Source organism: Panthera tigris, chromosome D2 (genome assembly GCF_018350195.1).
Source record: "Panthera tigris isolate Pti1 chromosome D2, P.tigris_Pti1_mat1.1, whole genome shotgun sequence".
Lineage (NCBI taxonomy): Eukaryota > Metazoa > Chordata > Mammalia > Carnivora > Felidae > Panthera > Panthera tigris.
The window spans coordinates 70,240,601-70,267,662 of NC_056670.1; the positions used below are offsets into that span (position 1 = coordinate 70,240,601).

The 27,062-nt window shown below is 38.3% G+C and overlaps 2 protein-coding genes and 1 long non-coding RNA gene across 5 annotated transcripts in view; 2 read left to right on the top strand and 1 right to left on the bottom strand.

The window, feature by feature from the left end:
• Positions 1-22,118, bottom strand: part of CCDC186 (coiled-coil domain containing 186) — a 51,798-nt gene extending 29,680 nt beyond the window's left edge. The window contains exons 1-3 of one of the 2 annotated variants that reach the window (XM_007084830.3): positions 21,913-22,118; positions 11,532-12,224; positions 5,089-5,215 (exon numbers count right to left, since the gene is read on the bottom strand). In XM_007084830.3, the coding sequence (XP_007084892.1) occupies positions 5,089-5,215; positions 11,532-12,163 (759 nt within the window). In that variant the 5' untranslated portion in view covers positions 12,164-12,224; positions 21,913-22,118. Of the gene's footprint in view, positions 1-5,088; positions 5,216-11,531; positions 12,225-14,578; positions 14,801-21,912 lie in introns of those variants that run through there. The other variant, XM_042959776.1, reaches the window with a different exon arrangement.
• Positions 22,119-22,260: 142 nt separating this feature from the next.
• LOC122231914 lies at positions 22,261-23,242 on the top strand. Its single transcript, XR_006209208.1, has 2 exons — positions 22,261-22,833; positions 23,086-23,242. It is a non-coding gene; the product is annotated as an uncharacterized LOC122231914 (long non-coding RNA).
• A 3,657-nt stretch (positions 23,243-26,899) lies between these two features.
• The window catches only part of TDRD1 (tudor domain containing 1), a 49,787-nt gene continuing 49,624 nt past the window's right edge, over positions 26,900-27,062 (top strand). For both annotated transcript variants that reach the window (XM_042960732.1, XM_042960733.1), the window contains exon 1: positions 26,900-27,043. In XM_042960732.1, the coding sequence (XP_042816666.1) occupies positions 26,915-27,043 (129 nt within the window). In that variant the 5' untranslated portion in view covers positions 26,900-26,914. The remainder of the gene's footprint in view (positions 27,044-27,062) is intronic.

Genomic DNA, 27,062 nt, shown 5'->3' on the forward strand with positions numbered 1-27,062 from the left:
AAATATTAGAATGAAAATTAATGAAATAGAAAATAGAAAAACTGAAAATTCAACAAAATGGTTCTTTGAAAAGATTAACAAAATTGACAAACCTTTAGGGAGACTGACCAAAAAGAAGCTGGTGGGGGGCGGGGGTCTTCTCAAATGGAAATGAAAGAGGGGCACACAGATCTTACAGAAGTAACAGAAATAAAACAGTATGAATGAATACTATGGCCAATTTAACTTAGATGAAATAAATGGACAATTCTTAGAAAGCCACAAACTACCAAAACTGGCTTAAGAAAAAAAAAAAACAAAATCTGAAGAGACCTATAATAAGTAGAGACTGAATTAGTAAAAAAAAAAAAAAAAACAAAAAAAAACAAAAAACTGCCCACTAAGAAATATCCAAGCCCAGGAGACTACACAGATAAATTCTACCAAACATTTAAGGAATACCAATTATTCACAAACTCTTCCCCAAAACAGAAGAAACACTTCCATTCTATAAGGACTGAGAAACACTCATTCTATAAGGTCAGTACTACTCTGACACCAAAACCAGAGAAATCACAAGAAAAAGGGCTATAAGACCAGTATCTCTTATCACTGTAGATACCAAAATCCTCAGTCAATGGAAAATATAATACTAGCAAACCAATTCTGTAATATACAAAAAGAATTATACACTATGGCCCTGAGGGATTTATCCTAGTAATGCAAGGCTGGCATTATACACCCAGATAATCAACTAATGTAATGTACCATATCAATAGAACAAAAACACATGATCACTTCAATAAATACACAAAAAGCATTTGATACTCGTTCATGACAAAATTCAATACTCGTTCATGACAAAAAAAACACTGAGCAAAATAAAAAACAACAACACAAAACACTAAACAAAGTAGGAATAAAAAGGTACTTCCTCAACCTGATAAAGAGCATCTGTTAAAAACCCACAGCTAGCTTTGTACTTAATGGTGAAAGGCTGAAAGCTTTCTCCCTAAGATCAGGAACAAGAGAAGGATATTCATTCTTGCTACTTCTATTCAATACCATATTAGAAGGTCTAGGCAGGGAGGGCAATTAGGTAAGAAATAAAAGCTACTCAGATTGGAAAGGATTAAGTAAAACTCTCTATTTGCAGATGACATGATCTTATATTCAAAAAATCCTAAGAAATTCACCAAAAAACCTTCTAGAATAATGAACTCGGCAGGTTACAGGACATAATATACAAAAATTAAATGCTTCTATACAGTTGTAATTAACAACCTGAAAATGAAATTAAGGAAATAATTTCATCTACAATAGCATCAGAAAGAATAAATACTCCAGGAACAAATTTAATGAAAGTACAAACTTACACTCCGAAAACTACAAAACACTGTTTAAAGAAATTAAAGATCTAAATAAATGGAAAGACATCCATGTAAGTAGAAGACCTACTATTGTTAAGATGGTAAAACACCCCAAATGAAACTACAGATCCAAGGCAATTTCTATCAGAAGCCCACTTGGCTTCACTGTAGAAATTGACGACATGAGAGTAAAATTCATATGGAAATGTTAAGGAATTAAAAACAGCCAAACAATCTTGAAAAAGAAGAACAGGGGTTCTTGGATGGGTCAGTTGGTTAAATGTCCAACTCTCAATATCCATTCAGGTTGTGAACTTGCAGTCGTGGGATTGAGCCCCTGTCCAGCCGTGTGCTGACAGTGTGGAGTCTGCTTGGGATCTCTCTTTCTCTCTCTTTGCCCCTCCCCTGCTGGCACTCTCTCAAAATAAATAAATAAACTTTAAAGAAAGAAAGAAAAAGAACAAAGTTTAAGAACTCACATTTCTCCATTTTAAAATTTACTACAAAATAACAGTAACCAAGGTAGTGTTGGTACTACTGGAACAAAAGACAAAGAGATCAATGAAACAGAATTAAGGGTCGAGAAATAAACCCATATATCAAACAATCTTCAACAAAGATGCCAAAACTATTCAATGGAGGAAGAACAAAGAACAGTCTTTTCAAGGGATGATTCTGAGACGATGGAATAGCCACAAAGAATGAAGCTGAACCCTTACATGATACTATGCACAAAAACTAACTCAAACTGAAAACCTTTATTAATTTTTTTTTTTTACATTTATTTATTTTTGAGAGAGTGAGAGTGCAAGCTGGGGAGGGGCAGAGAGAGAAGGAGACACAGAATCTGAAGCAGGCTCCAGGCTCTGAGCAAGTGTTCAGCACGGAGCCCAATGCGGGGCTTCAACCCACGAACCGCGAGATCATAACTTGAGCTGAAGTCGGACACTTAATCGACTGAGCCACCCAGGTGCCCCAAAATGAATTAAAACTTAAATATAAAAGCCAAATTATAAAACCCTTAAAGGAAAACATAGGGGTAAATCTTCACGATCTTGGATTTGGCAATGGAATCTTGCATATGACACCAAATGCACACGCATACACAAAAAAAGATAAATTGGACATCATCAAATTTGCAAGCTTTTGTGTTTCAAGTATACTATCAAGAAAAGTGAAAAAAAGGGGCACCTGGCTGGTTCAGTCAGAGGAGCATATGACTCTCAATCTCAGGATTGTGAGTTTGGGTCCCACACTGGGTGTAGAGATTACTTAAAAAAATTAAGATCTTAAAAGAAAAAAAAAAAGCGAAAACACAATTCAAAGAATGGGAGAAAATATTTATAAGCCATATATCTGATATAGGTTTATTATTCAGAATATAAAAGAACTATTACAACTCGACAACTAAAAAAAATCTTTCTTAATGGGCAGAGAATTTAAATAGGTATTTCTCCAGAAATATACAAGATGTTCAACTTCCTTGGTCATTAAGGAAATGCAAATCAAAACCACAATGAGATACTGCTTCACACCTATTAGGATGGCTATAATTAAGAAGTCCAGGGGTGCCTGGGTGGCTCAATCAGTTAAGGGTCAGACTTTTGATTTTGTCTTAGGTCATGATCTCATGGTCATGAAATCCAGCCAAGTGTTGGGTTCTGTGCTGACAGCAGGAGCCTGCTTGGGATTCTCTCTCTGCCCCTTCCCTGGCTCATGCTCTTTCTCTCTCTCTCAAAATAAACCAACATTAAATAAACAAAAACAAAACAAAAAGTCCAGTAACAACAAGCATTGGCAAGAATGTGGAGAAAGTGAACTCTCATACACTGCAGGTAGGAATGCAAAATAGTGCAGCCACATTGGAAAACAGTCTGGCAGCTCCTCAAAAACTTAAATATAGAATTATCATATGACCCAACAATTCCACTCCCAAGTATACAGCCAAGGGAAATGAAAGCATATAACTGATCACATAAAAACTTGTACATGAATGTTCATAGCAGCATTATCTTAACATCCAAATAGTAGAAACAACTCAAATATCCATCAGCTGATAAAAGGACAAACAAAATGCTATATATCTATGCAATGGAATATTATTCAGCCATTAAGAGAAATGAAGAACTGATACATGCTACAACTTGGATGAAACCTTGAAAACATGCTGAAAGAAGTCAGACACAAAAGCCACATGTTACATCCCTCCATATATATGAAACTCGCAGAAGAGATAAACACATAGAAAGTAGGTTGTTGTTCCCTAGGGCTCGGGGAAGGAAGGGGTTCAGAGGGAAATAAAGAGTGACTACTAATGGGTATGGGGTTTCTTTGGGAGGTGATAAAATAGTTTACTGTAGTGGTAAAAGAGGTACAACTAAAAACCATTAAACTGTACATCTGAAGTGGGTGAATTGTATGGTATGTAAACTATATCTCAATAAAGCTGTTGAAAAAAATCCCTAAATGTTAGCTTATGGAACACGTGCACTAATTTTCCTTATGACAAAATTACCTAGAGTGACACTGTCCAATAGAATACAAGCCATAGTATAATTTATATTTTCTAGTAGACACATTTTAAAAAGCAAAAACTGAAATATTAAACTTAATGTATCCAAAGTATTATCACTTTGACACATAATCAACATGGAAAGTTGAGAGATTTTACTTCTTTTTTATACTGAGTCTTCAAAATTAAGTGTCTGTTTTACCTTATAGCATTTCTTAATTTGGACTAGCTATCTTTCAAGTGCTCAGTGGCTATATGTGGCTAATAACAAGTTCATGAAATGAACAACTCTGGTTCTCTCCCATCTATTCAATCTGAAGTTTCTGGTCATAAGCAGTGACCTGCCTACCAACATGTGGCTTCAGCCCTTTATTAAGACTCCCTCGTACTTTAAAATTCTAAGTTTGGTTTACATGTGGTGTAGCTCTAAAGCATATAAAAATAATGATTAAATAAGTAAAATGTACAAATACAATCACTTTGTAATAATGCACTAAGTATACCAAAACATAAGCAAATGAAGCTTGGTTTAATTTTTTATTATTATGAATTGTTTACTATTATTTTCATTATATAGTTTTTGGTGACGGATGAGACAAAAGGGAAGACTTTTAAGGCTAAAATGCTTCTAATCCTGTCCACAGGGGGGGAAAAAAGAAAAAAGCAGCTCAGAAAGATAAAGAGCAGCTCAGCTTTGCTACTAGTCTGAATATTCAATTTGCTAATCCATGCATCAGAGATCATTAAAAAAAATTTTTAAAGGAAAGAAAAAGAGGAAAGACAAACTGGAGAAGCCAGCTAGCCAGATAAAATCTGAAGCAGGAGAGCCAATCTTCACAGTATAGTTCACAATAATACTGAGAATGGAATCATCTTAAACTATAAGCTTAAAAATATTCTAATGCCACATACTAACATTAAGGTATATATTACTTCCACCCTTAATTGGTAATAGTCTTTCTTACTACCAAATTGAATCCTTTTTTCCTCTGATCTCTATTATATATAGAATACACTCACATGTCTCGTAAGAATTTAAATTTACATAAGGGAAAAAAAATCAGGCTATAATTTCCACTTCATAAAAAAGAATGCTTTATATACCAATCAATACTCTGCATTTAAAATACAATTTAGCTTAAAGAACTTCAATTTATACGCAAATTTTCAGGAATGTATTTACTTTATAAATTGAAGTATAGTCTTTAAAGATTTTTGTCTTTTTACCTGTTTAATTGTGTTCATATGCTGCTTCTCTGTTTCTGTTCTTTTTTTTAATTCTTCTCTTAAATTGTCTTTTTCTGAACAAATGTCTAAGATGAGCTCCTGATGCTTCTTATTTTCTTTAATTAACCTAAATATAAAAAGGGTGGTATAAGTAAAGCATAATTAAAACTGGAGATGTGAAATAGAATCTATCTGCAGATTACAGGTACTTATGATAAACACATCAACATTCCTAAGTAATCCTTTCATAATGATACATTATACTTAAAAAAAAAAATTCTCTAGAGGTCAGGCTATTACCTTCTTGCTAGAAATTTGTATATTTCAAATCAAGTGAAAATATAGTCCTATAAAGAAAACCAAATTCTTTTAAGTTTACTTCTTTGGGTATCTCAAATATGCACTTCATCCCTTCAGTATTTGAACTCCTCCAGATCAGTGGTTCATAATCGAGGGCAAAGCCCTTCCAGACATTTGCCTGGAGACATTTTTGGTCACCCCATCAGGGGTGGGGGGTTGCTACTGGATTATTTCGGGTGGAGATCAAGGATGCTGCTAAACATTTTATAATGCAGTACAGCCCCACCACCAACAGAGAATGATTTGTCCCCAGATGTCCACAATGCTGAGGGTGAAAAATCTTGCTTTTTATTTTAAGAATATTTCAGTGATATTCTAATAATAGTTACAGAAGAAGTTGAAATAAAATTAAAAATATATAAAATAGGGGCGCCTGGGTGGCTCAGTCGGTTAAGCGTCCGACTTTGGCTCAGGTCATGATCTGGCAGTGAGTTCCAGCCCCGCGTCGGGCTCTGTGCTGACAGCTCAGAGCCTGGAACCTGCCTCAGATTCCATGTCTCCCTCTCCCTCTCTGCCCCTCCCTCACTCACACTCTGTCTCTCTCTCCTTCAAAAATAAATAAACATTAAAATAATTTTTTTAATAAAAAAATTTTAAAAATAAAATAAAAAATATGTAAAACAAAATACAAAAGTTGAAGCAGAAATTTCATTGAGTCCCCTAGAAAAATATAAACAAAACCTTGCAAACTCAGAACTATAAAATAAGACCTCTAAGGAAGTTAAGAGCTAATATTTTAGATTTTTTCAAAGTTTTTTTTATTTTTTATTTTTTTTCAATATATGAAGTTTATTGTCAAATTGGTTTCCATACAACACCCAGTGCTCATCCCAAAAGGTGCCCTCCTCGATACCCATCACCCACCCTCCCCTCCCTCCCACCCTCAAAGTTTTTTTTAAAGTTTTATTTAAGAGAGAGACCATGAGCAGGGGAGGGGCAGAGAGAAGGAGAGAATCTCAAGCCCCCATGAGGGGTTCGAACTCACAAATCATGAGATCATGACTCGAGCGGAAATCAGGAGTCATACGTTTAACTGAGCCACTGAGGTGCCCCTAGAATAGCAACAGCTATTACTTAACATTGACTACTCAATTACTAAGTTAATTTTTAAGTGCATTATTTCATTTAATGTTCAGGATTATGAAATTATTAAATCTGTGAAATTATTATGTCTTATGGAAAAAAACAAAAAAATAAAAACCTGAAGCCTAGCACTTGTTCCAGGTCATATAACTAGTATGTGGTTGAACTGAAATTTGGCTACAGGTCTAATTCCACAGCCCAAGCCTTTCTCCTACTTTGAAGTTTGCTCATTTACTCAACAAATGCTTACTGGGTACCTACTATGTACCTATACTATTTTTTTTTTTTAAGTTTATTTATTTACTTTGAGAGAGCAAGCAAGGGGGGCCGGGGGGGGGGGGGGAGGGAGAGAGAATCCCAAGCAGGATCCACATTGTCAGCACAGAGCCCTATACGGGGGTTGAATGCACAAACCGTGAGATTGTGACCTGAGCTGAAACCAAGAGTCAGACACTTAACTGAGCCACCCAGGAGCCCCCCCTACACCGTTCTATGTGCTAGAAGTATGTCAGCAAACTATCTCCACCCTCATGGTGTTTACATTCGAAGGGAGAAAATGAAAATAAACAACATATAATAAAATGTCAGGAAGTGATCCCGTCCTCTTAAGAAAAGTAAAGGAGGGCATGAGGGCAGAGAGCAACTCGAGCAGCGATTTTAGATAAGGCAGGGTAGGCCTCTCTGAAGAGCACAGGTATACAGTGAGGAAGCAAGTCACACAAATGTTTGGGAAGGAAAAGAATGTAGCATGCAAGTTTATCCAAGCCTTTTTAGCACAGTGGTTTAACTTAGATTATTTATTTGTTTAGGTACACATTCAAGTTGTTGCAGAAAACTACCTGCAACACAAGAATCCTGGCTATAGTTCACAAGTAAACAATTTACCGAGGCAGAAGTGAAGAGCAGCAAACCCTCCAATTGTCACATCCGATGCACAACTGTTCCTAAGAATTCTGGTTGGGACCTTGGACAATATACTGATGTTAGAAAATAGAGACAAGGATGTGTAAACAAAGACTTTTGGAAATAGATTGATTCAGGAAAATTTAAACCAAAGGAACTGAAAAGTAATTTTCTTTATAGAATATTAAATGAAGGCGAAAGAAAAAAAAAATAGTTGTTCTAGAGCTAAGCCGAGTTACAAAGCATTTTCTTTGGAATTTAAAATATCATGTGAGGGGTGCCTGGGTGGCTCAGTTGGTTAAGCGTCCGACTTCGGCTCAGGTCATGATCTCGTGGTTCATGAGTTCAAGACCCGCATCGGGCTCTGTGTGGACAGCTCAGAGCCCAGAGCCTGCTTCAAATTCTGTGTCTCCCTCTCTCTCTCTGCCCCGACCCCACTCACGCTCTGTCCCTCGCTCAAAACTAAATAAATGTTAAATAAAATAAAATAAAATAATAAAATATTATGTGTATAACAAAAGATGAACTTAGTTAAAAATAATATCTAGTATTTTTAAATGTCTTAACGTGTACAAACAATTCCATTAGATGTCATCCCCCTCACAGACATGAAAAATGTTTGGTTGATATGAACCACAAAACAGAGTTTGCAGGTGGAAGGGGGACTCTCCAACAGCAGGCCTCTGACCACAACTGTGCTTAGCCCAGTCTACCACGCGGCCACTATTCAGACAGGATGGGGCAAAAAGAATTTTCTACTGTATTCCTAATATTTTTAGATAAATTTAATACAACTAGTTCAGTTCAGATAACCACATTAAAAAAATCTTCTGAAGCCAAAGTAACTAGGCTCAGATTTTAACTCTGGCATCTACTAGCATGTGACCTTGACTTAATCTCTCTGTGCTTCGGGTACCTCATCTGAAAAATGGGAATAATAGTTCATACGACAGAGAACTGTGATTCCATGAGTTAATATATGTAAGTGCCAGGCATATAATCAACAGCATGTAATTATTTGCTGTTATTATTATTTAATGTACAACATCTCACAATTTACAAGAGGAGCATTAAAGTGAAGAGTCCAGATCTGAGCAAAGTGGGAAGACACATCAGAGACAATCTCAAAAAAAGGATCTGAAATTGCACTACTAGGCATTTATCCAAGGGATACAGGTGTGCTGTTTCGAAGGGACACATGCACCCCCATGTTTATAACAGCACTATCAACAGCCAAAGTATGGAAAGAGCCCAAATGTCCATCGATGGATGAATGGATAAAGAAGATGTGGTATGTATATACAATGGAGTATTACTTGGCAATCAAAAAGAGTGAAATCTTGCCATTTGCAACTATGTGGATGGAAGTGGAGGGTATAATGCTAAGTGAAATCAGAGAAAGACAAAAATCGTATGACTTCACTCATATGAGGACTTTAAGAGACAAAACAGATGAACATAAGGGAAGGGAAACAAAAATAATATAAAAACAGGGAGGGGGACAAAACAGAAGAGACTCATAAATATGGAGAACAAACTGAGGGTTACCGGAGGGGTTGTGGGAGGGGGGATGGGCTAAATGGGTAAGGGGTTCTAAGGAATCTACTCCTGCAATCATTGTTGCATGATATGCTAACTAATCTGGATGTAAATTTTTTAAAATAAAAAATAAAATTAAAAAAATAAAAAGGGTCTGAAAGAACAGTACAAAAGGAAAATAAGGAAGTTACCCTAAAAATTAACAATGGTAAAAGCACTGAAGGTCTAAGCACAAAAGCATATAGTTTATTCATAACAGCAGCAAGTCCAGTAAGGATATGAGAAGCAGCCATACCCAGGCACCCCAAGGGTAGTATTTTTAAGTTTATTTATTTTGAGAGAGAGAAACAGTACGAAAGGGCCAGAGAGAGAGAGAGAAAGAGAATCCCAAGCAGGCTCCGTGCTGTCAGCACAGAGCCTGACACAGGGCTTAATCTCTCGAACCATGACATCATGACCTGAGCCGAAATCAAGAGTTGAACACTTAGCTGGGCCACCCAGGCGCCCCAGTTTTAGGGTAGTATTAAGAAGAAACTTGAGTTTCGGGGTACCTGGGTGGCTCAGTTGGTTAAGTGTCCAACTTCAGCTCAGGTCATGATCTTGCAGTTCGTGAGCTCGAGCCCCACATCAGGCTCTGGGCTGACAGCTCAGAGCCTGGAGCCTGCTTCAAATTCTGTGTCTCCCTCTCTCTTTGCCCCTCCCCTGCTCCCACTCTGTCCCTCTCTGTCTCTCAGAAAATGAATAAACGTTAAAAAAAAAAAAAATTTTTTTTTTTTAAGAGAAGACTTGAGTCTCAAGAAGAATTTGTACACTCATGTTCACGGTACTATTATTCACAATAGCCAAAATGTGGAAGCAACCCAAATGTCCACTGACAGACGAATGGATAAGCAAAATATGGTATATACATAAAATATTCACCCATAAAAAGGAAGGCATTTCTGACAGATGCTACAATACGGATGACCCTTGAGGACACCCGCTAAGTGAAATAAGCCAACTGCAAACAGACAAATACTATGATTTCACTTTATATAAAGTATCACGGATAAATTTTAGAAACAGAAAGAACAGTGGTTGTCAGGGGCTGAGGGCAGGAGAATAGGGAGTTGTTGAATGGGTATGCTTTTCACATTTGGGTATGGGTTTCACATTTGAAAGATGAAAAAGCTATGGAGACTGGTTGTACAACAATAAACCTAACACTACTGAACTGTATGCTTAAAAATAGTTAAGATGGGGATGCCTGGGTGGCTCAGTCAGTTGAGCATCTGACTCTTGATTTCAGCTCAGGTCATGATCTCATGGTTTAGGAGATGGAGCCCCCGCGTTGGGTTCTGTGTTGACAGTGCAGAGCCTGCCTGCGATTCTTTCTCTCCCTCTTTTTCTCTGCTCCTCCCCCACTCGTGCACACTCCCTTTGTCTCTCAAAATAAACATTTAAAACAAATATTTAAGATGGGAAATCTTATGTGTATTTTGTCACAATCTAAAATAAAAATTGAAAATAGAAAAAAAGAAAGGCTTTGGATGGTTCAGAGATTCGAGTTCACTGGATAAACCAATGAAGGGTAAGCTGGTTTGGGGAAGACTGATCCACTGAGGAAGAAAATCTAGAAGAGGGGCATCTGGGTGGGTGGCTCAGGTCATGATCTCATGAGTGTGGGATCAAGCCCCAGGGCAGAGCCTGCTTGGGATTCTCACTCTCCCTTTCTCTCTGCTCCTCCTCCCTCTCTTTCCCTCAACATAAATAAACTTTAAAAAAAAAAAAAAAATCTAGAAGAGTAAACACTGGAAGCAAGAGATCATTAAAAGCCAGTTACCTATCTAGCAATATTTGGATTATATTTTTTTCTGTCACCCTCCTCTAGCATATAGACTGCTTCCACTCCTTTCTTTACATATGTATCTCCCATTCCAAATTTTTTTTAAGTATCATTTTAAAAAAAGAGAATCGGTCTGTATTTTAGTGAAGGTTAAGAAGGTTTCCTTTCTTAAAGGTTATAAAAGACTGTCTAAACATTTGCATCACTTAAATAAAAAAATCTAGAATAAAAATACAGGACAATATTAAGATGAAATAAAATTAAACCATCATTAAAATAGAAATTAACTCTATCAATCCAAGAGAAGTCTAAAAATAACTATGTTCTTAATTACTGATAACTAACCAATTCTCTAAATTTTAATTTTTAAAACCAATGGATTTACGATGGGAATTTTAAGAAAATCTTTTTTAATTGCATGACTTCTTGTTTCCTTTTGAATTTCTCATAGTTTTAACAATATTATGCTCTACATTCTTTCAAAACTGAAAAACTTGTCTTTATAAATATTTCTAGATCTTTAATGAATTCACATTAATATTTATTCCTTTAGGCATATATTAAGTAACTAGACAAACTTGACGTTTGCTCAATTATTCAGCACATATTTGTTGATGAACTGCAACGTGCATGACTATTATGGAATTCCAAGATGATACTTTCCTTTAAAGAATTCAATCTTTAATCCTAACCGTTGGGGGGGGGGGGGGGCACGAAAATGTTAAAACCTTACTTCTTTATGGTGTGCTCCTGTTGTAAATACTTCTCCTGCACACATTTTTCAAACATAACTAATGCATGTTCTCCCTTATTCATTCCATTTGGAACTCGGTGTTCTTCTGCAAACTCTGTAGATAAAAGCTCAGATTCTATTTCTTCCAACAAATCCTCTGACGCCGAAACATTCTTTATTTTTGAAATAAGTTTCTTGGTGCAGTCTGTATCGTAAGGACTTTCTGAATAAGTCTTTTGATTTGCTGCTTCTGTAAATGTAGATGACCTCAATTCCGCCAATATCTGTGTCACTGTCTGCTCAGTTTCATTTGTTTTCGAAGCTTGCTCTGTAAAACCTCCACCAGGAAAATTAGCTAGTTGTTCAGAATTTTCTGGGCATATGTCTGTTTTAGCACAAGAATCCTCACCTCCACCATGATCCTGAATATAGTTTTCCTGGGCTTCAATCTGATTGTGTTCATTAGGCTGACATAAAGTTTTATCAAAGTTTAATGATGGCAGCGTAGACTCATTTTCTAAGCTGCTGCTGTCATCACCAGACAACAAGTTGCAGGAGTCTTCCTTTAATTCAAATGTTTTCCCGATATTTTTATCAGAGGAAATGGAGGCTATGTGCTCTGCCTCTGACATGCTGACTGGCACCACTTCACTCTGCACTGCTTCAAATCTGTTCCTGGTCTTCGTTTTACATCTAAAAAAGTGAAAACATCAAAATTGTAAACAATTTAAAAAGTTTTGTAAACCATGACCTCATATGTATTTGCATATACTCCATGATATGAAATAATTAAGGCCACAAATTTACCAGTAATAACTCTTTGAAAGGGGGAAAAAAACCCACAACAAGTAAGATAGGCAATCCAAGTGTGCCACAACCAGGAGGGTGCTACAAATCTTACTCTCCTTTCCTCCTTTAATTCAGTCACACAACTTCACTTCAGGTGCAGTTTGCATTCCTTAATCACCTCTATGAGCTGTTGGGTATAAAATATACAAGTTTAAATTGTTAGAATTCAACTGAATTGTTTAGAATTCCTTCAGTTCCATGAGAGGCAAAAGACACTCTCAAGAATCTATCAGAAAATATTGAAGGAATATTTCACTAGAAGAGAAAAATTATAAAACAACTCACACTAACGATGATAACAATTTACTGACAAGGAAAACTCTATCTATAGCCCAGGCTCCTAAAGCTGGATGTTAAAGATCCCTGGTGGGAATTTGTTTTTCATCCAGGCAAAAATCCAGGAAGTACCATGGTGATTTTCAAACATTCTCATCAAGAATAAACAATGCTCAATGCAACTCAAATGGAGCCCATATGCACTGCCTGGGTCATAAAAAAAAAAGAATTCAACAACTAGAATACATTTTTATGCTGTTTATGAGGGTTAATATTTTAGCTATTTTCTGAAAATTAGTCAACTTCAAAAATTATCCTACGACAGATAAATATAAAATATTTCAGCAATCTTGATGAAAAAGAACCATCAACTTCTTTTCGTCACACATCAACAAAGCATGTATAGAGTAGATGAGCTACCAGTGTCATATAAGGTTGGATAAAAAAGGGGACAGATCATAGTTTTGACACAAACTAGGAAAGAAAGAATTCCAGATGGAAGGTGTATTTATGGAAAACAAAAATATAAAATTTTTGAATAACAGAAAGATATATATTCATGTTGGTCTGTGATGGAAGCATTGGTCAGGGATTCTGAAAAATGATAAGAGACTGTCAGGTGGAACCTGGGAATGATATGCAGGAATAAATTTTATGACACCATAAATCATGATGGACTTGTATACTTGATTATACTATAGTTTCTAGCACACAGTAGATTCTCGAGTATTGCATTAAAGTACAGAAGTGATCTAATAAAACTAGTACTGTATTTGAGGAACATTCTTCTAGGAGTGTAGAAAATGGGGAAGAATAATTCTAAGAAAAGAGGACCAGTTTGTTAAGTACCCTGTTTTTTTAGTTTAGACTGCCCTTTGAGGCATCAACTATCACAGACACTGGCCTTAATCCTACACATTACCTATCTGTATAACATATTTCCAAAGCACCAAATAGAAATTATCATTTTCTTGCTGCATATATATTATAACGAAGACAAAGCCCACACTTGTATTAAAGGCTTGGTTTACACAATACAAATTAATGCAGTAAGTTATAAAGGCCTCATAAGCATGCTGTATTCTAAAACCTAAGACAAAATAATTCTCACACAGGGGCATTAACCACCTGTATAGTCCTCCCTAAAGTAAGTCACTGTGAGATATAACTTGTGAATGTGTTGCTGCTGAATTTGAAGTATTAATTTAGAAATCAATCTAAAAACTAATGAAGTGGTTTTAATCATCATAACCAGTCAATGTTATAGCAACTGAAGGTGAACTCAGAGCTGACCAAAATAACAGGTAACAGATAAAGAATCTACTTAAATGAGTTAAGTAACACAAAGGCATTGTGACTCTCCAGCACAGAGCAAGTAAGAAGTTTTATCATTAGAGAACGTGTGCCATGCTTTGTCAAGAGAAAAGCACTAAGCAAATACTGAGTATCCTTTTATCCAGCTTTCATATTCTCCTGGGTTCAGTCTTCACCCTTTTTTCCCCTCCTAGAATTCATCCACTTTGAAAATTTGAACCAACAACTCCTAGCAGATATATCCACATTAGTTACTTTCAGTCCAGTATTCTTGAGTTACAGATAATGAATTCCTGTTTGCCTTCACTCTATCTCTGTACCGGTATTAAAATCTCCATCTGAATGTAGGCATTTCAAATGGATATTCCACCACAGCCTCAAACTGAAAACGGTTTAAAAATCTCCAATCAAAATTGTAGCTCCTATAATTGAGCACTCCCAGCTAATCCTTTCGATTTGTCAATGGTATCATTTTTCTTAGTCATGACTCCTTCCCTTCCTTTGCTCTCATATTCTTTTACCAACTTCATGTCTCCTCCAATTATACCTTCCTTTCTGCTGCCACTGGCCCCTACCTGCAACCCAATTCAGGTGTAATCACTTCATACCTTAACACTTGAAATGTTGATTTCTCAGTCTTACTCCATTCCTATTGTCTTCCCTGCAACTCCAAGTAAAAAAATAAAGAGCTTAATAAAAAGTGCAAGTGACTTGAGACCGCACTAGGTCAAGTATCACCCAATCCAGAAAAGGGGTTGAAGCATGTACTACAATAGCTCTGCCAAAAGGGAACAGGAGCTGCCCTGTGAAGGGAGCCGGCCCTCGATGGCAGAAGGGACCAGGGAGCTACAACACTGACCCTAGAAGATCCACACATATCATAACCTCCACAGAGACGACCACCAAATGCAACCAGATGAACCAGATTAAGACCAGGGATATCTCTTTCCTCTTTGGAGGTTCCTATAATAAGAATTCTGCCTCCACTGGCTGGTCTTCGGCCAACTACAAGAGGGCTAGCTAGAGAAAAAAAAGAGGGAACATATTTTAGAGTCAAATTACCTCTTCTTTAATTCAAGCAGCTGGAAACTTAACACCTTTATCCTTTCTTCAGGTAGAATAAGGAGTCTGTAATGTTTTTTGTGGCTTGTTTTGTTTCTTAAGTAATTGAAACCTACCTTAATTTCTGGAATAAGTTTTCTCTGATAATGAAAAGTGGCAGAAAGATACAACATCAAACCCATACAAGGGACTGTACTTCAGAGGGAAGTAAAAAGGATGGGGGTGTTTTACAGAGGATGATTACGGACCTGAGAATAAAAACTAAAACCATGTTTATACCTCAGAATGTGATTCCTCCACAGTAAACCAGTCACACTACTTGTCCAATCTTATCTCTCAACACATTCCTAAAATCCTAGGACCTCACTGTAATCTACCACCCTGACCAGACTACTCAAGATTCCTTCAACCTACACATTAACATTTCCATGGCTTTGCCACGAGTCTATTCGGAGTCTAACTACATTTAAAGGACCAATTCTAAATCCACATCTTCCTCCAAATTTTCTCTCATTGTAAGGACAGAAATAATCTCTCGTGTAAATGCAAACGTACTGCATTTGTATATACTCACCAAGCACACAGTCCCTGCCTTCCTAATGACATTTCTGGACAGTCTTTAGCTTTTTAAATGAGCTTTGTACTTTCAAGGAGGAACCTCACTCTGAAGTGAATCAAACTTCTTAAATCCCAAGCAATATAATAAGGGTAATAACGAATAATCTAACATACACTCTTTACTATATTTACATTTATTCTTGCAAATGTTAAATGTTGTTCAGTTCTCAATGAGGGTGGGACCCACTGAGTTTATACAATGATCTGAGACTTGTAATATTATACGAACAGCGCAGAATATTGTCTCACTCTCAATATTTATCTAAGTGAAAAAAAATAAGTCTGTTTTTATGATTACCTCAGCTTAGACTGTTTTACATATTACCCTTCCATAAATTAAAGGAAGCTTAGTTTAACCTCAAAAGACAAGTACTTTCTATATTGTTGCTCACTATATGCCCCTGACCTTTCACATAAATTGACATCTGGTAACCACTTAGTTTGCAAACTTAGTTTTCGGATGCTCAAATGAATACTACTTGCACAACAAAAGGAGAGGTGTTGAGAAAAATCTATGTGTATATATGTAATAAAGCCATCAACCAAAGATTAAGTAACTGTACAAGATTATGTACAATGAGCTTGATTATGTCCACAATGAACCAGATAACTGGGGGGGAGAGGGACCAGTCAGCTGAGTCCTCTTGCGGGCCTCCAGTTGGCAACACAGATGTAGGCCAGTGTGGTTGCCGTCCAAGTTTTTTCTTTGGGGATAGGGGAATTGTCATTGAAATTACTGAGGATCCAATAGCCTAAGAGCAGTTAGACAACAGGTTTACAAAATTGTTTTAATTAAGAAGTGCTCGTACAAATCTAATCTACACTCACATATAAAGATACAGTGATTACAATTACAGTATCTATTCCTTTTTTTGAGTTCAAAATAACACAGGTTATCTGACTTTTTAGCAACTCTTACTCATTAGGGGAAAATGCTGTATTTAAACCTTAGCAGTCACAAAATTCCTCAGTTGAAGCTTCCCCTGCCCAGAGTTGGTTCTGTTTCTGACACAGTACTACAGGACCAATTCACACTTCAATATTGTTTCAGGAGTGAGAATTGGTTTCGCTCTTACTGGAGCTCATCAGCTGTAGGCAACTGGTCAAGAAACATTTTTTATTTGCCTTAAAGCCAACCATTATCTACCTTTGTTTTATTGATTTATTAACACTTATTCATTTTTGAGAGACGGAGTGCAAGTGAGGGAGGGCCAGAGAGAGAGGGAGACACAGAATCTGAAGCAGGCCCCAGGCTCTGAGCTGACAGCACAGAGCCTGACGCGGGGCTCAAACTCATGAACTGTGAGATCACGACCTGAGCTGAAGTCAGATGCCCAACTGACTGAGCCACCCAGGTGCCCTGTTTTATTTTTTTAATGAAAAAAAACCTCTCATTTCTACAAAATTACTTCCATATAAGAGCCTTACAAATAAAATAAAAACACTGTCTTTAAGAACTTTTAGTACTAGTACTTGTTTTCTTAGTAATTAGCAATATAAACAATAAAAAAAAACTTAAGCCTACTCAATATAACGCAAAAACAAATGAATCCAATCCACATATATTTGGTAATAGGTTATCAAACAAGCCTCATACAAAAGTACCAAGTCACAAATACATTTCCAAACTATTAATTCATTCACCAGGTACGTACCGACTGAGCGTGCATTATGTGCACATACTGTTCTGTGTTGAGTACGTGGCAGTGAAGAAAACATCCATCCCTTAGGGAATTTACATTTTGGTATAGTGGACCAATATATATATAAAAGCTCCGTGTTAAATCTTTTACTCTTTTTGTTTATAGCATTTTAATATGAACATCTGTCAGTGTTCCCTCAGAAGCTATAGAAGATATGCATAAGTGTTTTAAATTCAACAGAAAAATCTGGCTCAGTTCAGCATAAATATTTACAACAAACTACACAGTTTTAAATTACAAACTATACCATTTGAGTCTCAAGTAATACTAGCTGTATATTTCTTAGATAACATCCACTAAGACAAGCAAGTTGAGTCTGTGAGAGCACTCCTATTCTTAAATATAATGGTTTACTGTCCTTTGAAGGCAAAGTACATTGAAAGGTTTTTCACATATTTCCTAAATACACATTGAAAGCACCATGAACAAAATAACTTATATGACCAGTTCTAAGAAGGTTCTGATAAGTCAATTAAAATCAGAAGCAATAAATAACATCAAAGATGCATCCATAGTCCAAGATAATCTGATCACAATCCTCAAGTAACCCAAGTAACTGGTTTTTGATGGATGTTACCTTTAAAATACAAACACTTTCCTGGATAAAGTTTTTAAACACAGAATAAACTAACAGGACAGAAAGGAACGTGTGTAAAAAACATGAAAACCTTTTTTCACATGATGAAAATATCAGACACTGAAGTTCACAGAAGGCAAATCAAATTCTACTTTTAAAAGATTAAAAACAAAAAAAGATTAGAAACTAAGATATTTCAAAAAACTCTAGATAAGTTCTATCAAAAAGGAGAAATATTTTGTACAGTAGTCACATTCTTTTAATTTTTTTTTAATGTTTATTTTTGAATGAGAGAGAGACAGAGTGCAAGCAGGGGATGGGGCAGAGACAGAGAGGGAGACACAGAATCTGAGGCAGGCTCCAGGGTCTGAACTGGCAGCACAGAGCCAGACACGGGGCTTGAACTCACGAACTGCGAGATCATGACCTGAGCTTAAGTCAGACACGTAAACTGAACCACCCAGGCACCCCCAGTACTCACATTCTAGTTAAACTTGTAAGTAAAAATTTAACTTTAATAAAGGAAACTTCGAGTTTCCTTTATGTGAAACATAGCACAATATTTTTAAAGTTGCCTTAAGTCTACAGCTTGAAGAGTATGAAGCCAAGGTCAGTATCCTTGTGGGGTTTGCTTAGCTTTGCACCCAAGACTCAGGGCAGAGCAAATTTTAGGGTTATGTGCATTATATCACAAAAGAAAACATTAGGACAGACTCAGGGCAATAGATGCAGCAAGAGTCCCCCCAAATAATACCAAACCCTGTGACAGGATAACAGGAGAAAGAGAAATTATGATCCATCAAGATTCCAGGAAAAAGAGGTTAAGTAACCATATAATCTATCACGTTATTCGGGGCGCCTGGGTGGCTCAGTCGGTTAAGCGTCCGACTTCGGCTCAGGTCATGATCTCGCGGTCCGTGAGTTTGAGCCCCACGTCAGGCTCTGTGCTGACAGCTCAGAGCCTGGAGCCTGTTTCAGATTCTGTGTCTCCCTTTCTCTCTGACCCTCCCCCGTTCATGCTTTGTCTCTGTCTCAAAAATAAAATAAATAAACGTTAAAAAAAAAATTAAAAAAAAATCTATCACGTTATTAAGTCATATGTTATATTATCAGTTTAGTATCTTAGACCCATACAATTTTATGTAACTCTAATAATAAGTTTTAAAGCAGAAAGTTTTTAATATAGAAATCTTAGTTTGAAGCTATCTGTAGAGAGCTATTTAAACTTTACTGAGTCTCAGAAAGGGTAAAAAGTTTTCAGCTAATTTTTTCCAAATCTGAAAATTAAAAGAAGGGTGGGGGGGAAGAAAAATGACTGACCTATATAGTTCCTTCTTCAAAAAAGACGACTAATAAAGTTAAAAGTAAGTGGTAAGTCTGCCTTATATTAAGTCGTTCTGGTTAATGTTTAAATTTTGAAACCACCTTTGGCCTGGGCTCAGTTAACATGGTATGATATAGTTCACTAAAAAAATTATTCATTAGTACTAACTACATAATCATCCCTATAGTAGATTACCAATTCATGTGCCCTAATGACAAATATACTCACAATCCAATCAGTATTTTCCTTTGCCAGGTTTAATTGATACTTTGTATCTATTGCCCCTCCATCCCAATATTATTCCTTTTGTTTACTTTTTAGGCTAAATATTTTTTTAAATGTTTATTTATTTACTTTTGACAGAGACAACAATCTGGGGGAGAGACAGAGAGAGATGGAAACACAGAATCCAAAGCAAGCTCCAGCGCTGAGCTGTCAGCACAGATCTCGGGGCAAGACTTGAATTCACAAACCGTGAGATTGTGACCTGAGCAGATGCTTAACCGACTGAGCCACGCAGGCACCTCAGCCCAAATAGATTTTTAAAATCTCAGTAGGTAATAAATAAGTTCAAAGAAGTCTGAAATCATGAGATTACAAATGATTTCAAAATCAAATTATCAATGCTCCTAGTGCTGCCCTGAAATGAATACTAAATGTAACATTGCAATATCCTAAGCCCAATGAATGTTGTTGAGAAATGCAAAATTTAGCTTTATTATTTAAAGCTAGAGATAAGGGATAAAAGAAAAATCCAAGTTTTACTGAAAGAAAAAAAAAAAAAAACAAAACTTGAGACCAAGGATTCTTACTTTAACATGAACCTGTTAGAAGATTTTGGAAAACTAAAGCAGATTAGTCATTCTTCAAAGGGAAAGATGATTTTTCTAAATCTCTAAATAAGGCCGCTTCCACCTATTATCTCTTCGTAAAGACTGAATATACAGTACAGTTACCTTTACTTTGAGATGTCAGCACGTAGCTGTAAAAAGTGTCCTAAGCAACTGCCATCAGGAATGCTGTCATCGAATAGCACTAAAGGCCAAGTCTTGCATTTATGGGTGAAGGACCTAAAAGGTTAAGAGTAGCTACTGGGCTACGCTACTCCCTTCATGTTAGTGGTTAAAACTCTGAAACACCAATGACATTCTCTGAACCTCCACTGTTTAAAGTAATCTCGAGGTTTATATGCTGGTATTCTGAATTTGACAAGGTTTTAAAAATTAATAATATCAACAGAAACATAATCCATGCATTTCCAGGGAAAAACAAGAATATAGGCACAAGCCAGGCATTTCCAGGTAGATTCTTCAGTATTTACATGTTGGCCTATTACACTGTAAAAAGGAGTTTTAATTCTTTGTAAGATTTGTGAATTAGTAATTTCACTGAATTTAAAATAAAAAGACCAAAAAGGAAAGAAAAAAAAAAAAAAAAACGAGGCCAATCATCACCCTTTTCTATTTCTGTAATGATGAATAAAGAGTTGAAAAGCAGGTGTACAGAGAATAGTATACTTTATTAACAAGGAGATAGTTCAGTTTCACTATCAATGTCTCTTGAACCTTAATTTTTCCCACAAGATCAACTCCGGCTAATACGAAGGTGTAGCCTGTCGTTGGTAAGGCTACACCCACAATTAGCATACCTATACACTTGGTCTTTTTTTAATGATTACCAGCACAGCTCTTGAAATACTGTTGCACCGATTTGCTGCATACTTTTCTTACAAAAACTTCCAGCCTATCATTTTGAAAGAAGTAAAAACACCAGGCATCAAGGGAACATCAAACACACACACACACACACGGAGAAAACTGTCAAATGCCTTGGTACCGTATGCCATTATTTTTACTAAACTAATTCCCACAGGTAACAAGACTAACAAGTGAAAGGGGCAGATTCTAATCCTGACGCTCCGACTCCAAATCCAGGTCTCTTTAAACAAAACCAAGATGTGAATGTTAGCTACAGCTGTTAAATTGCTACAGCTAAGCATTAATTACACCTGCGCTGTCCCCTAGGCTTGGTACTAAGGAAACACGTAGAAGAGCCTTTCCCGTGTTACAAGTTTGATAAACACAAATCTGAAATATCCTTACCAGCCAAGGTTTAGCAAACGCCTTGGATGTCCTTGGAAGAAAGGCAACATAAAAACCAAGAACAGTATCTTTCACATCCAAAATCCCCCGAAATCTTAAGTTACTTAAAATCATAGTAACGGAAGTGTTTACAAGACGGTAAAAAGTCGCCGCAACAGTAAACATAAAACAGTCAACTTGGAGACGAAAAGAGAAACAGGCGATTGAGTATGAAAAATCGTCAGGCAGGTGGGGCTTAGCTGCAGTTCGCCCTGGGAGACCAGGCAATCGGCCCAAATTCGACTGCTCTCCAGGCACCACTCAGGAGGCACGGCCCCAGGACCCCCACCGGTCTCTGGGCCGCCGTCTCTCCAAGTCGGCCCGGGACCCAGGGAAGAAGGCAGGGAGAGGAAGGGACTCCTAACTCTGTCCCCCTAGCGCTCGCCTGCCTCCACTGTCCCCGAGAGGCCAGGCGGACGGCCGACCCGGGCCCCGCAGAGCCGCGAGGGAGGTGGGCAGTCCCGCCGCGCCGCCACCACGACTCCCGGTCCGCTTCGGGGACCCGTCAAGCACTCACCCCACTTCTCCGAGCCTCAGGCCGCACCCCTACCGAGGCCGCTGAAGCTCCGGCTCAGGACCTAATTTCTCCATAGTGGGGACCGGCAGACCATGAGGTGCGAGGAGACAGAGAAAAGGGACAACACCGACGCCGCGCTCCCTCCTTCTCGGTTTCCTCAAGCCCCCGCGGAGCTGACACATCAACAAAGATGGCGGCGACGCTGAAGCCGGCCCCACTACAGCTGGGGGGGCGGGGCTGTCTAGAGGAGCCAATCAGGGAGGCGCGGGCGGTGTGACGCGACGCACCTCGGGGCCAGTGTAACCTGTCTGCAGTGGGCGGGGCCAGGGCAGCACCGCCTCCTGCACTTGAAGCGCTGAGACCGGCGCTCAGACTCTGGGCACCTACGCCCCAACTGACTTGGCTAGCCAGCGATCCTGCTAGTCCTGTCCTGTGTCTCGCGCCACTTCTGACCCAAGCCTGCTCTTTCTTTCTGTGGGACGCGCTCATTGGATATAAGCTCACCTCACCTTTTGACCCTTCTCATATTAGTCAGGGGCATAAAGCAATAAAAGAGAATTCGAAATTGTGACTTCCCAGCTCTGATGCGCAAACCTTGCACCTGACATAGGAGGAATCAGCAGGAGCAGCCTACCTGCCCGACGACGATTCATCCGTGGGAGAGATTCTGGGGGTTTCCATAACACCGCGTTCGTGTGTACAGGGTGGCACTCATTGCCATTGTTTAATAATAAACTGTTGGTGCGTTCGTCTCTGGCACCAGGCTGTGACCGCCTTGAGTGCAAGAAGTGTCCTATCCGGCCTGCCAGGTGTCCTTATAGGCAGCGTGGGGAATGACATGCGGGAGGTGCTCAAATATTAGCAACAAAAAGTGTATTGGGGGGAAACGTGTATTGAATACAGTTGCTTAAACAGGTCCAGGTAAGTAAGGTGAATAGTTTGTGGAGGTTTTGCAAACCTATACTGTCCAGTGAAGTGATGTTCTTTGGTTTAGGACTCCTTATTCACAACTTATGAGTGAAAATAGTTAATTGTGACAAGTTGTCGATGTTAGAGTTTGTAAAGCAAAGCTTGTTCCTGTTCTGTTAAGCTTCTTTGATACTAACTGCTGGGGGTGGAAATCACTAAAAAATTCAACATTGTGTAACTCTGTTCCTCTTTCCTTTTCAACAGGAAATAGCACCTCCTTCCTTAAATGAAAATAGTGCACTGAAACACACTGCAGTTAAAAGTGTTTTAACGGTGAAGAAATGATACAACTTTAAAATAGTCAACCAAACATTCCTAGTGAGATATATTATTTCAAGAGAAAATAAAAATTTAGGCCTTTTTCACAACTCATATTGTCAATAATAACATTCCTATCATTATTTCTGAAATATACATATTAATAGTAAGCATTAAAGTAATTACGTTTCTTGAAACCAAGATTTTGAGTATTGGAGAAAGGAAATGCAATGCATAGTCAAAGAAATTAAGTAAAAATTATGCAAACCTAAATTTGAATTTGGTAATATCAGTATGAACTCATGGTATTTTTTTTTCATTAAATGTCTGTCCACTGAAAAGGCCTGAAACAACGATCAACACAATGCACACTCTTATTCTCCATCATTGGTAAATATAATTTCCCACCAAGAGTCACCTGGGCTCCTCTTGGATATCAAGGACTGTTTCTAAGTCGGGGGCAGGAAAAGTACAATAAAGTCTAAGACATGTTGGTTGTATCAGAAAGCAAAGAAGAAAGTGAAGATAATAGGAGTTGTGTCAAAGACTCGGGGACTGGGGGTGGGCATTCAAAGGTATGCACGCTGGTCAAAGGACAATTAAGCATTCAAAAATGGTAACAGCAACTGATTGATACATCTACTATGTCCAAAATTAATGTGTGTTGATTTTTTAAAACCTCATTTGGCCACCTTTGGAAGATGCCAAAGAATCATCACATTCTGAAAACTGATAAAAGAATCAAGCATCCTAACTTTCCTGTTACAAACTGAATCTCAAATAGTGTGGGAAAGTTCTTCACAGAATAACGGATAATAAATGCAGAAGATAGATTTTTTCCATTTTTCTAGGCCTGATGAAATAATGGACCTAGTTAACGATCATCAATGAGTCTAAAATCATTAGAAGAAAAGCCAGTGGAAAACTTTACAGTAGATGGATGGGGCTGACAACACTTGAACCTGATACATCAATTTTAGTATTTCTCAAAGAGACACAACTAGATAATGAAGTGTCTTCTGATGTGATGCAATAGAGGAACACAATACCACCTGTGAAGTATTCTTACCAGAGGAGATGTGCTCAAAATTGAATCTAAGAAAAACTCCCATTACTTCATTTTTTGTTTGTTTGTTTTTACATTTATTTATTTTTGAGAGACAGAGTGAGACAGAGTGTGAGCTGGGGAGGGGCAGAGAGAGAAGGAGACACAGAATCCAAAGCAGGCTCCAGGCTCTGAGCAAGTGTTTAGCACAGAGCCAGACACAGGGCTTGAACCCACAAACTGTGAGATCATGACTTGAGCTGAAGTCAGAAGCTCAACTGATGGAGCCACCCAGATGCCCCTGCCATAACTCCAATATATAAATTGCAAGAAAATCATTAAAAGGAAATCTCTTTTGGGGTGCCTCGGTGGCTCAGTTGGTTAGGCGTCCAACTCTTCGGCTCTGTTCATGCATGGTCTCATGGTTCATGAGTTCCAGCCCTGTGTCGGGCTCTGCGTTGATAGCATGGAACCTGCTTAGGAGTCTATCTCCCTCTCTCTGCCCTTCCCTCATTTGCTATTTCTCTCTCAAAACAAGTTAGAAAAAATAAACTAAATTTAAAAAAAAGGAAATCTCTTTTTAAAGTATAGTACTGAATACAAATAGAGGATCTTGTTTGGAACCTGATTTGAACATAATTATTAAAAATCATGTGAGACGCTGGAAATTTTAAATACAAATTTTATGATATTAAGAAATTATTAGTGGGCCACCTGGGTGGCTCAGTAGATTAAGCGCCTGATTCTCGCTTTCAGCTTGAGTCATGATCCCTCAATATGTGGGATTGAGTCCCACATTGGTCTCTGTGCTGAGAGTCCTTAAAGAGGGGAAGCATAACTCCTCTTTCTTAGGTGTAGATGGTGTATAATGACTTCCTTCCAAAGTGTACAATATGCAAAGAGAGGGAAAACAAAAGTTAACTTTAGAGTACAGAAACCTGAGGAACACCACCAGTCAGGGGGGTATGTCACAAGCATGTTATAAAGGTATGTATGAATTGTGTCTTTCCACAATGTCAGTTTTATTCCATCATAAAGCAAGATTAATGTAACCGTAAAGCAGATTCAGGATTCTAAATTCAATGAGATCTCTATGCGTTTAATTTGGCTTCCTACACATCACACCATGTACGATATAAAGTCATGCAACATACGAGATACGATAAGGATAAGAAGTTAATGAACAAAACAAAGTCAGTGTGTGAGCACACAGTTAAGATGAAGACTTGGTAGGTTCTGGGCCAGCTCTAGGCACCTACTGCTTAATATGTTCAAAAAGTTGAGGGTCTCTATTATGTTTAGAGATCACTCAGGCAGAGCCCTCGGCAGCAGGCGGTCAGATGAGGAAAGGTCAACACCCAGAGAATCTGGCAGTTTGCTGCAGAAATCCTCCCTTTTAAGAGAAGTTTAATCAATCTTGGGCCTTTGCAGGTTTCTTTTAGTGCTAGTGATTATCAGCTCCTGATTCTTCCAGGCCTTACAGATTATTACCCCTCAGTACTTCCAGTCTATACTGGTTTTGGTGATACCTGGTGTTAGCTGCAGTACCCTTGGCTGCTTTCCTGATTACATCACAATTTGACCTGAGGGACGCGATCTTGCACTCTACAGGTGGAAAGCATCAACTGTCATGAATCACATCCAAGGATGTGCACTTGGTATGATGCAATATGAATGGCACTTTCCCTCTGTAGCCTTCTTTCCAAAAACCTATTAACTCCAGTCTTATCATGAGAGAACCATGAAACTGACAGTGGGGGAATCTTACAAGATGCCTAACAAGTACTCACTCCTGGAAACTATCAAGGTCATCAAAACAGGGAAAGTCGGAAAAACTGCCATAACCTAGAAGAGCCTAAGGTGATATGACAGCGAAATGTAAAAATGTGGTATCCTGAATGGAATTCTGGCTCAGAAAAAGGACAGTAGGTAAAAACTGAAGAAATCTAAATAAACCCTGGACTTTAGTAACAATGTATCAATGTTTGTTCCTTAATTGTAGCTAATGTGTCCTACTAAGGGGAAACCGGGTGTGGTTAATGTGAGAAACTACTAGCTTCTCAACTTCTTCTGTAAATCTAAAACTGTTCTAAAAAAAAAAAAATCCATTATGGGGCACCTGGGTGGCTCAGTCGGTTAAGGGACCAACTTCGGCACAGGTCATGATCTCATGGTTCCTGAGTTCCAACCCTGTCTCTCTGCTCCTCCCCCATTAGCGCGCTGTCTCTCAAAAATAACAAATTTAAAAAAAATCCATTATAAAGGAAAAAAAGATACAAGTCAGGATTTGCTTCCAAACAACAGGAGTGTGTGAGGGGTACAGATGCAGACAAGATCCACCGTGAATTGGCAATGTTCAAACTTGGTGATCACTACAGGGGGGTACCAGGTTTCTTCTCAATTTTTTTGAAAGGCCCCTAGTCCGCCCCCCCCCCCAAAGTTTTCTAAGTATTTAAGTAGCACCAACACATAACCAGGTGCACTTGGGGGAAGAAAAAAGTGACCACCTGTGTTTAGTTTCCAAGACCAGGCAGAGGTAGCGGATTAATTTGAAAAACCTTGCAAGACTTTAAGTGGTTAATGCGACCCAAGGGACCTTTAGGGAGTCCGTTTGCGTCTTTGCGCTCAAAATTCGCCGTCCGCGTTCGCAGGGCCACATTTCTAGAAGCAGCCGGAATAGCTACGGCGTCTCCGCAACAGAACTTCGTGAGCACGCGGCACCGCAGCACAATGACGTGGCCGGGAGACCAGAGCTCTGCTGCCCCAGCGCACGGAGGACGCGCGGGGGCGTCGCGGAGCGCACGTGCGCGCGGACTGCGCAGGCGCCGCTCTGGCGCCGGGCCGGACTTCGGAGATGAGGTGAGTGCCGGAAGCGCAC